This window comes from Vombatus ursinus, unplaced genomic scaffold (assembly GCF_900497805.2).
Source record: "Vombatus ursinus unplaced genomic scaffold, bare-nosed wombat genome assembly UNPS02014772.1, whole genome shotgun sequence".
Lineage (NCBI taxonomy): Eukaryota > Metazoa > Chordata > Mammalia > Diprotodontia > Vombatidae > Vombatus > Vombatus ursinus.
The window spans coordinates 35215654-35227980 of NW_020954550.1; the positions used below are offsets into that span (position 1 = coordinate 35215654).

General features: G+C 39.3%; 1 protein-coding gene across 2 annotated transcripts in view; it reads left to right on the top strand.

Moving 5' to 3' along the window:
* C9 (complement C9) overlaps window positions 1–12327 on the top strand; it is a 65302-nt gene that overhangs the window by 32518 nt on the left and 20457 nt on the right. For both annotated transcript variants that reach the window (XM_027863393.1, XM_027863394.1), the window contains exons 7-8: window positions 2205–2445; window positions 4543–4668. In XM_027863393.1, coding sequence (XP_027719194.1) covers window positions 2205–2445; window positions 4543–4668 — 367 coding nt within the window. The remainder of the gene's footprint in view (window positions 1–2204; window positions 2446–4542; window positions 4669–12327) is intronic.

The window sequence follows — 12327 nt, forward strand, 5'->3', positions numbered from 1 at the left end:
TAAAAACCCAGTTCATTACTCATGTTTTGCAATCTGGTCTGGGAATTGGAATATGTTTTGTGTATCTTTGAGGCTCAACTCTGGAACTGGAATCAGCAGAATGCATCTTGAATTTCACATGACTCACTTTGCGCACAGTGTGAATTCTTCTTCCCCGAGACATTTTTGGAACTGGTGCCACTCATTCCCTTCAGGTAGTTCAGTCATCCTGTAGGCCCAGAAGTCATGTGTGGCTACCTGTAACTCTACGTCCAGACTCCAAGAGTCCAAGATCTCTGTAGATAACATGTGCAAACTCCAGCTGCAGCCAGAAAACCTTTGAGAGGCCATGAACAGGTCCAGTTTGCACTTAGACAAGAACAAGGCATTTGGATTGCACACGCTTCTGTAGCTGTCACAAAATTTCTGCTTTGACAGTTGTTAAGGTCCCTGGGAATTCTTCACTGTGGAGTTGTTAGCTTGTACTTTTCCACATGCATGCTGGCATAGTCCTACTTCTCCCTTCCCTCTTCCCTTCCTTTCTCTCCTTTCCCTCCTGCCTTTCTCTCTTTTCACTCTTTCCTCTCCCTCCTCTTCCTTCTTCCATTCTTTCTTCTCCTTCCTTTCTCTCCTCTCCCTCCTGCCTTTCTCTCATTCCCTTCTTCTTTTCCTTCCCTCCTTTCCCTCTTCTCCCTTCTTACTCTCTCCTTTCTCACTGCCTGTCTCTTCTCTCCTGACCTCCTTTCCTTCTGTCCTCTCTTTCTTTTCCCTCCTCTCCTTTTTTACTCTCCCTTTTCTCTCAGCTCTTCCCTTCTCTCCTGCCTTTATTTCCATCTTCCATTCTCTCTAAAATTAAAACTCAGGGTCCCTAGCTAACTGCCTCAACTTGGGTAAGTTGCTTCATTGTTTTTAGAAATCAATCAACCCATCAATCAACAAGCATTTAATATTCTATTTTGTGCCAAGCACTATACCAAGTATTAGGGATGGAAAGATGAAGGGAAATGGTCCTATTTTCAAAGACCTCATAGTCAGTCACAGGAGAAAACATGTACACAAATAAGTATATACAAGATATATGCCACATACCCACAAGGTAATTTCGGGGAGTGGGGGGAGGCACTAGTAACTGGGAGTATCAGGAAAGCTCTCAGGTAGGAGATGGTGCTTCAACTGAGCTTTGAATGAAGTCAAAGATTCTGAGTTACAGAGTGAGAGGAGAGGACCCTCAAGGTATAGGAGATGGTCAGTGCAAAGGCACAGAAATGAAAGTTGGAACATTCTGAGCAAATAAAAGCAATAAAACCAGTCTGGAGTATGTAAAAAAAGAACAATGTGTAAAAAGCCTGGAAACTACGTGATGGCTCTCTGTCTCCTGCTCCTTATCCTCCCTCCTCCTGAAAATTAAAAGTTGATTTGGTCTAATGGAAGAAACACTGAAACGATACCCAAGACCTGAGTCCTAGTGGCAGCAGTGAACAAGTCATTAAAGTTGGTAGCATGATAGAATGGAAAGAGAGCCGAGCTCGGAATGGTTCCAGTGGTAGTTCTACCCAAGTCACTAAACCTTTTATCTGTCTCCAAATACCAATTCTGAGCCAAAAGATTCTCACTCCTATCCATAGCAGGGTCTCTTTAGAACATTCTCTCCGTAATATTAATTCATTGTTCACCGATGATGCCTATTTCGTTTCAGTATTTATTGAGAGTCCTTCTCCTTGTGCAGTCCCTGCTAATTCCAGAGCTTCACCAAACCTCATTTGGCTCATCTGGCTTTAATATTCTCAAAGAGAACCATGACATCAAGAAACGATGCCATGACTTGCCAGTGAATTGGATTTAAATGAGGGAGGATTGTGCAAAGTCACCAGCCTCACTTTATCCTGGGTCTATCTGGATTTAGTGGCAAGATATAGATCAGGATGACTGATGACTTTAATAATTATTGAATGACTTATCATCTCATGGGGCTGCTCTGAGGAAAGTACTTTATCTACTGAAATGTTGACTACTTAACAGCTTACAACCTACTTAAATATAGGTGATGTTTAATCTTTCTGGGCCTTGTTTTCTCAACTGTATCAAATTGTCAGTAAGTTCCCTTTTAACTCTAAAATTCTATGAAAGGAATATTCATGAAAATATGCTTAGATTTTAATTACTTACCTTGAAAATAATGGCAATTAACTTCATGTTTTCTCCTCTTTGCCCATTTTATAACGTAGACAAAAATCTTTTTACGTGTGAAAGGAGAAGTTCAGCTTGGAAGTTTCCATATGCGAAGTCGAGATTTTATGTTGAAAAGTACTTTCTTGGATGACTTAAAAGCTCTGCCTACCAGCTATGAAAAAGGAGAATATTTTGGTTTTTTGGAAACATATGGCACTCATTACAGTAGCTCTGGGAATATAGGAGGGAAATATGAATTGATATATGTATTGGACAAAGAAGAAATGCACAAGAGAGGTAGGTCTAATGTTGGTGCTCTGCTGGCTTTTTAGACCAGGTTCCATAGCCTCTTTCACTGACTCCACCTCACCCCTGCCAACAAATGCACAGGGCAAAGTTTCCAGCAGACAAGTTCTACTACCTTGATTTTCTGAAAGAGAAGAAATATGTCTGCCAGCTCCGCTCTGCAACTTTGTCCATCAAATGGAGAGTAGACTATCTCCTGGGAATTCTTTAATTTGGTCCTGGACCTCCCAGCAGAGCCTTGAGAAAATCCTACAAACCACATGCAAATGAGACTTGTTTAACATCTAGCAGATAACAATACTGTTCCCAGAGAAGTACAATTAGAAAGATAAAATTTTGTAGAATTCATAGTTTGCTTAAGTCTGTTTTATCAAGCAACAGACTGGTTTGATTACATCCTCCTGGTTTCCCAGGTTCTCTTCAAAGCTCAGTTAAAACCCTATCTTCCACAAGAAACTTTTCCCAATCACTCTGGATTCTAATTCCTTCCCTCTATTAATTATTTCCAATTTATCCTACAAATAGCTTGTTTGTGTAATTTGTTTTCTTGCTGTCTCCCACCTTGGACTGTGAGTTCCTCGAGGGCAAGGATTATCTTTTGCTTTTCCTTGTATCCCCGTGCTTAGTACATTGCAGGTGCTTAATAAATGCTTACTGACAGAATGACATGTAGGACATTGAATTTTGTCCGATTCAGTTCAAGTCAACAAATATTTTCAAGTGCTTCCTATGTGTAAAGTGGTGCGCTAAGAAAACTCAAAACCAAACCAGTTTCTGACCTCTCAGAGCTTGGATTCCAAGAGTGTGTGAGGCAGGGTTGCAATAGGCACACTGATGAGCAGATAATGCAGAACTCAGGAAGGAGAGCGATGTATAATTAGGCAGGAAAGATAGATTGTAAAGAGCTTTAAAAGGCAAAGAGATAAATTTACATTACAAAAAGGAATAGGGTAGCACTGGAATTTATTTAGGTTAGGGTGGGAGTGAGGTGACACAGTTTAGGAAAACACTTTAGCAGCCTTGTGAAGAATACGTGGATTACAGTAGGGATAGATAATTCAAGGAAAACAATTAGGAGGCTATTGCAATAGTCCAGATGTGTCATGATAAGGACCTAAAAAGGAGCCATGGCTGTGTGAATAGAGAGAAGATAGATGTAAAGGGCTTTATGGAGGCAGAAACAGAAGGACAATGGCCACTGATTAGCTATATAGGGTGTGGGAGAGTGAGGAGTCCAAGATGACACCAAGATGCCAAAACTGAGTGACTGGAAGAATGGTGGTACCCACAACAGAAATAAGAAAGTTTGGAAGAGGGGTGGACTCGGGAAGAAAAATAATTTCTTTCCTGGATACATTGAGTTTGAGATACAGGGGAATATGTAATTTACAATATCCATAGGCTGCAATGCCATTTCCCCTCTCTATCTATGCCTCAGTTTCCTCATGTGTAAAATAAGGTCTAAATGACCTAGAAGAAATGGGATCATAGGATTTCCTATAAAGTTACAATTCATATAATTTTTCCTATGAAATTTAGAGCTGGAAGGGACCTTAGAGATCATTTACGTCAACCCCTTCATTTTGCAGATAAGGAAACTGAGGCCCAAAGAGGTTAAGTGACCTGCCCAGGATCGCACAGCTAGTAAGTGCCTGATTCAGAATCTAATTCACGTCTTCCTGGATCTGGGTCCAGTGCTGTAAGCACACTATGCTGCCTCTCTCCTGCATTCCTCTCTGTAGATAAGAAATGTATTTTGTGCCCATGCTCCCATGCCCATGGTTCAGGATGGCCTCCCTCTACAACTCTTTCCTCATTCCCAATCCAATACTTTTTCTGCCTAGTAATGGCAAAACAAGGTGTGCTGTTCACCATTGAGTTGGCAAGCAGTCAAATTCCATTGGATACCACCGGGTGATGCTAATAAGAGAACATGCAGATAGTCACCATGCCTTTGTAGGCAACAATGACTCCCCAGAAACAAAATAAACCTTTTTTTTCCCTTCCCAAGTAACAAAGCCAGGGTTTATTTTAATTTGATTTGATGGATGAATCCTCCAGGAATCTTCAAGTGAGTTCTTTTTGTAGGACTTGAAATACATGATGTGCGGAAATGCCTTGGGTACGATTTGGATTTTTCTTACAAAAATGTGATTGATTTCCAAGCCAACATAAACCATTCTGACTGTTCAGTGGTAAATTCAAGGCATTTAGGTAAGTATGGCTGTATTCAGGCCTCTGTTTGTTACCATTTACCTGCCTCCTTTCTCTGACAATGAGAATCTCCTACTACCTTTTCCTTCCTCACAGCATTTCCATGCATTTGGAACTGGGTCAGGATATCTCACTTTTGATTTATAAAAGAGCAGAACCACTTAAAAGTAAAATACTCTGTGTAGGATCTGACAGGAAATCAGTAGCAGAGCAGAAGCAAGGAAGCAAGCATTTATTAAGTATTTATATGATCTCATTTGATCCTCACAAAAACCCTGGGAAGTTGGTATACTATTATCTCCATTTTTCAAAGCTCAAAGATGAGGAAACTGAGGTAGAGATTAAGTGATTTGCACTGGATCACACATCCAGTAAGGGCCTGAGGCAAGGACCTGAACTCAGATCTTCCTGATTGCAGGTCTGGTGTTCAATCTACACTGTGCTGTAGATTGGGGCAAGTGCTTAGAGTCTGATGGTGAAGTCCCAGGTTTGCTCCAACTCACTCCATTCCTTTTTCTAAGTTCCCCTCCCATCACTCTGGCTAGTTTTAGGGTGTCAGCACTGTTGGCCTCCCCCAGATGCCTAGAGTCTTCACATAAACTTCCTGATGGCAGGAGCTGTTCTTGTCTGTTATTCTCAGAATTTGTATCAAGGTGGTTGGCATACAATAAGCACTTAATAATGCTTGCTAATTTGACTACAAGGTACAAGTTCAGACTGTAACAGAGCTCCTTTCCATGCTATGGGCCCTCTTTCTGGAGCCTCTAGAATAGGAGAACCTGAGACTTCTTTAACAGTTGAACCAGTCATCTATAGAAGGGAGAAACAGTAGAAAGAATGTGAGCTTTGAAATCAGAGGAGCTGGGTTCAAATTCTGGCCATGATACTACCTTTGATACTTAGCTTGGGCAAGTTATTTAACCTCTCTGGGCCTCAGTTTCCTCAATTTCAAAGTGAGAGGATTGGACTAGATGACCATGAAGGTTCCTTTCTTCTCTCTTTAAATCTGTGATCCTATGAACTGACTATAGTTCAGGGAATTTTTGAGGATGGGTAGGAAGGAAAATGGTTAGTCCAGAAGGGATAAAGTGAGCTGCCTTGCTGGCCTGTTTAAGATAATACAGTGAACCTGTACTTTTGCCCATGAGATGAAGGACTTCTTAAGGTTTCTGGTCCAAAAAGAGTTAGTTATGGCCTTGCATGCCCTGTGGAGTCCCTCCATACCATACCCTTTCATGGTATCTTGCCTGTCAAGGCCAGCTGTCTTCTGGGTCATTGCTTCCTCACAGGAGTCACTTCTTAAATAATGTGGAGCTTAGGAAGATTTTCAATGCCCTCTTTTAAGCTAAAATTTCAAGCACTGAGTTCACTGATTCATATCTTCATCATTGGGGATAAGGAGCCATGATAGAGTTAATTAGTTCCTTTGGATACTTCCCAGCCACAATTTACAAACCACACCACCCCCATCCTGATCTTCCTACCCCCAACCCCAAGAGCCTTGGGCTCTGCCAATGAAATAATGTAGGTTCCCACCACCAACTACTAAATGGTGTCTGTCACTTAAGGATCAGCCTCCTTAAGACTAAGGACCATCACCAGCAATTTTGCCACCATACCAAGAATTCTTTGGCCATGACAACCCATGAGTCAAAGAAAAATACAAAATAGTCCCTGGTCTTGGGCAATCAGTTTTCACTTTTGCTGAAATAGTGGTAGAGTGGTAGAAAATGAGGGCAAAACAGACCCATGCAATGGAAATAAGTAGACTTCAGTATATTACCAATAATGTATGTATGAAATAGTATCAAACATTATCTAGGAAATGTAGGATAAGAAAAGGAGGCAGAAAATTCATTTATTTGTTCATACCCTTAGATAGACAGACAGACAGACAGAAAGGTAGATAGATAGATAGATAGATAGATAGATAGATAGATAGATAGATAGATAGATAGATAGATAGATAGATAGATAAATAGATAGATAGATAGATAGGTAGGTAGGTAGGTAGATAGATAGATAGATAGATAGATAGATAGATAGATAGATAGATAGATAGATAGATAGATAGACAGACAGATAGATAGATAGTAGATAGAGCATTTATTAAGCACTTAATTTGTACCAGGTACTGTGCTAAGTTCTGAGGGATACAGAAACAAGAAAAAAGGATTCTTACTCTCCAAAGGTTTACATTTTAATAGGGGAGCACAACAACACCTAAAGTGGTGAAAAGTGGAGGGCGAGGCTACCCATACAGGGGCAAGGCAGGTAGTATGTAGGTAGAACAGACCAGAGAATGAACCAGGAGGGAAATGAACAGAGTGGCTGGGACTTATGATATGTTCATTCCAGGCCAGGGGGTCACTAATCATCCTGTCAACCTGAAGGTTGAGTCACCCTCAGGGGGACACTCTTCAGTTGCTTTGATGCTGTAATACCACTATTAGATAGTATTCTCCTAAGAATGTCCTATATATTATGAAATATTCATAGCAACCTCTTTTATGGTAATAAAAAAATTTAATGAAATAGGTCCCCATCAAATGGGAAATGGCCAAATAAATCATGGTATATGAACAAATATTGTCATGCCATAAAAATGACAAATGTGAGGAATTAGGAAAAACATAGGAGGATTCATATAAAGTTATTCACAGTAAAGAAAGCAGAACCAAGAAAACAAAATGTATGACAAAAATAACACTAATGAACAATCACTAAAGAGCTATAATAAATTATCTTAGTTCTGGAGAACTGGTAAGGAAATATACCTTCTTCATCTCAGAGACATAGCATAGTATATGCTGTCAAATATGTTTAATATGTTGATTGGTTTTGCTTACATTTTTGTTGTAATTCACTTGGAAGAAGGGGCATGGGTTAAAGAAAATGATAGGTAAAAACAAAAGTCAGTGATAAAACTATAAGAAAGAAAAGTGTAGATGGAATGTGTAGCAAAAGTGAGATAATTGATGGATAGCCCAAGTACTACACTGGGACCCATGAAATGTACAAAAGAGAAAGATTTACTAGTCTGTTGGGTAGATACTTCATGGAATCTTTATGGAAGAACATGAACAAGAATTGCCCAAGATCAGAAGACATATATGTGTGTATATATACATATATATATATTATATATATATAATATATATATAAATGGGATGAGTTATGCAATCAGAAGAAGTATACACATATCCCAGATTCATTGAAGTGTTTAAGTGCCTGTTCTTCATGAGCCTAACCTAATCTTGCTTATCTGGCTAGGTGGCTGCCTCTTACCTTTCCTGATAAATGAATCTCTATCAGTCTCTCTAACATTTCCCATGCTGCCTTTGGTAACTCATTTGTTTGATTCATCCTCTGGTCACCTTAACTTGCTCTCTTCTGGGTTGGCATTTCTGTGACTCCTTGGATGACAGCCCACCTCCTGGTGATGTTTAATGAATCTTCTTGCGCATCCCCTTTAAGGTCTTATCCTATTTGTTCCTGTACTCTTTGAGATTTAAAAATAAAAATATTTTGAAAAATGAATCCCTATGAAAAAGATAGAGCTAGAAAGTTATCATTCATACTACTGAGAAAACTGATCCTCTACCAGTCACTACTCCACTTCAATTACATCCTCTTTCTGGAGCTCTCAGTTTCTGCTAATGAATCCTTAACAGCCATTGTCTTAATCCTTAATAACCAATGAATAGCCATAATAGATTTCTGTAGCACCCTTGTAGTTTTTCTGAGATTTGTGGACTCTGTATTTCAAGACCTGATGGTTTAAGTTTAACTGAAGCATAGTAGATTTTACTCCAGCTCTTTATTTTAATTGTGTGAGTGTTTTATTCAGGTATGTTTCATGTAAGCAATATATTATTGGATTCACCTTTCTAATCCATTCCACTACCCTCTTTAGCTTTATGGATGAGTTCATCCCATTCACATTCAGAGTTATAATCACTGTGTATTTCCCTCCACCCCATTATCTTACGTTTTTCTTATATTTGCTCCCTACCCCTACTTTATAAAGAAGAGAATGATGAGAAAGGAGTAGTTCAGTACCAATACTCTATGCTTGATGCAATCAATCAGTTTCTGTCCCCTTGCCCATCTTCCTTTCCCCTTGCCCTGATCCCAATCACAAGTTCTTACCTTTTCTTTTTTTCCCCTTTTAAATCTCTCTTCACAATTCATCCTCTTAGCTTAGAGTTTATTTGGTTTATGCATAATCCCTCCCTGAATCCATCCTTCTCATTCTCACTCTTTTCTCCTGTTTCACTGCTGAAACATTTCTACTTTTACCATTTCTACAGCAGATTCTGTTTGTGTGCATGCATGCACATATGTATTTTTTATTTTAACCTTATTTTAACCAGTTCAGATGAAAGTGAAGTTTGAGTGAAACTGTTTCCCCCTTCCTTTTTATTTATATTGTTTTCTATTTGTGTTTTAAGTTCCCCATCAATCTTCTTATTCCTTTTTTCTCCTCCCTTTCCTTTCCTCTTTGAAAATCATCAAAACTACTCCTAGGCTCTCTGCTTATTTAACTACTCCTATGACCTCTGATAACATTAGTTTTTAAGGGAATACTTGCATCATCCTCCCCTCCCCCATTAGAATATAAACATTTCTTCATTCTGGTATAGTCCATTCTGAATGTTCACTCATATTTACTTTTTTGTGCTCTTCTTGATTCTTCTGTTTGTATTTTAAAGTTTCTACTGATCTTTTCATCAGAAATATATGGAAGTCTTCTATTTCATTAAAGACCCAATTTTTTTCTGCTGTAGGTTTACTCACTTTTGCTCTAAGTTATTCTTGGTTGTAAGCCCATATCTTTTTTTACTTTTGGAATATGTATTTCCAAGATCTCTATTCCTTTATAACTGTAGCTGTTAAATCCTGTTTAATCCTGATTGTGCTACCTCTGTATGTGAATTCTTTCTTTCTGGCTGCTTGCAATATTTTAGATTCCAGCAATGATGTTTCTGGGAGTTTTCATTTTGGATTTTCTTTCAGGAGGTGACCAGTAAATTCTTTCTATTTTCACTTTGCTCTTATTCTGATAGATTCGGGAAATTTTCTTTCATGACTTCTTGAAATACTGCATGATGCCCAGGCTTTTGTTTTGATCATAGTTTTCAGGAAGTCGAATGATTATTAAATGATGTTCCCTTGATATGTATTCCATGTCAGTTGTTTTTTAAGAGATACTGTACATTTTCTTTGATTTTTTTCAGTCTTTTGACTTTGTTTTCATATTTCTTGTTGTCTCATGTTGTCATTAACTTGTGCTAGAGTTCTAATTTTCAGAGAGTCTGTTATTTGAGTAGGGTTTTGCATCTATTGTACTAAGCTGTTAATTCTTCTTCCAGGTATTTTCTCCAATTCTCTCATTTTTTTTTCAATTCTTTCCTCTAATACTCTCATTTCATTTGTATATCATTTTTAAAACTTTTGAGGAAAAAAAATTCTTGCTTTATTTCTTATAGGAATTTTAGTTGACCTTGCAGCCAAATTATGTTTTTGAAGCTTTGCTTGTGTATATTTTGGATTTCTTCTCCTTTTTCTAGGTTTGTGTCTTATGCTTTTCTGGCATCCTAATAGTTCTTTATCATAGGATTCTTTTGTTTGTTCATTTGTTTGTTTGTTTACTCATCTTCTAGTCTTACTTCTTATGTTGGAACTTTGTGTTAGAAACAGTTTCTGCACACTTTTGTCAGCTAGTTGGAAGGAACTATAAGTTCAATATTACTAAGCTGTAGGTCAACCCCTAGTGCTAAAGCTGCTGCCATAGCCACTCATCTCTGTGCTGAGTCCTAGATAGATACTCAGGGATTAAAGTATCATAATAGCTGGCCACTCCTGGTCTGCATCTGCCTACAAATTAAATTCAAAATCCTCCTTTGGGGTTAGAGTGTCGGAGTTGTAGATGTACTCTTGGTCTGAGCCCAGGATTTGAATCCAGGACCCTATTCTTATTTCAGAGCAACACAGATCTGCTTGACTTATCCCTGTTTCACCATTTCTCTTTTGATTGTTTGCTTATGAGCTGAATTCCTCATCTTGACCTGGAAAAATGATCCACTGTGGTTTTTCCTTAGACTTCCCAATCTCTACTCAAAAGAGATTTTCTTAAATCTTTGTTAGAGAAATTTGGGAAAGAACTGGGCTATACTGCTTCTTCCTACTCCACCATGTTTGCTGGTCTCTATCAAGAACTTCTAGTTTATATCAGTAGCACCCCCATCTACTCCCACGATCCTCACCAATGTGGACATATAAAGGACATCCTGTGAAAGCTATCCAGAGGGACAATGCATCTTAGGACAATAAGACTGACTGACTCTTAGAGGTGAATGTTGTCATTTCCCAAATTATCATCATGAACCATCTATACCCTATTGCCATCAACTACTCACCCATCCTGAGCTGCTGCATAGCCCACATGTTCTCCAGCTTTGCTGAGCCAAGAGAGATCAGCTCCTCTTCTAATGAAAAATCTAGAAGATAACCCCAAGATCCTCAAGTTGGAAACACAATCATCATGCAGTTGGTAACAGGCAATCCAGTATTATGGGACATATCTCTGAATACTTGCTCTTAGATCTCTTTGTTGCACTGGGTAGGAAGTGGATGGTGGTTATTGGTGTCATCAAGGCTGTGGAGAAGAAAGCAAGGCTACCTAGGCAGCCATGAAATCCAGCAAAAAAAGTGAGAGTAGTGACTGCAAATGCCCAAAGCTGCTTTATCTCAGGGCATCCATCTGAGCCCAGCCTCAAGTCTATCAAACACTGACTTTCCAAAATTACCAGCATGGGATCTCCAGGAAGAACTTCCAAGAGAAAGGCCTAGGAGGAAGTACTATTAACCTTTCACCCCCCCTCCTGCCTCCTTTGCCAGGGATTAGACTTGGACCTACCAGCTAAATTTTTGGTTATTTATTTTACTATTATATTTTTGAGACATATTTCATAGACTCCAGCCTGTGTTTCCAGGACATCCTCCAGTACCTACGTTAATGCCCACTATCTACCAAGTTAGAATTGTGACTTACAGACATATACACTGATAAGAAGTACATATAGATCCACATAAGATGGAGACCATACCATAACGGGTGATTTCCCACCTCCCCACCACCCCACCATTATTAGAAGACCAGAAACAGTTACCAGTTCAATCAGAACAGTAATTTCCTTCTCAGGTTTTCTGTACTGACAACACACCCCTCATTGACCCTCAAAGGTATTCCACTGGATGCCAGAGGCAGAAGGCATGAACTTAAGGACCACAGCCTTCAACCCCATCCTGATTTACTTAGATCTACATAAATATTGTGTTCAAGGGACAATTTCACTATGGTGTGTTGGGGGGAGGGCATCCTCTCATAGGCCACAGCAACCATCCCCCACCCCACCATGTCCTGACCCTGGGGATGCTTCTTCCATACATGAGACAAGAAGCAATTCTCAGAAAAAGACCACTGGGCCACATCTGAGTCGTGGAGGCACCATCTTGAGGTTGTGTGCCGCTTTGTCATCAGCCACCTGGATCACAAGAACTTGATGAACTTCTAGGGAGTGAAGAAACTTTAGAAAAAAGCAGTTTGGGACAGAAGGCAAACTTTAAAGAATTCTCTATTCTACTCAAAATGGA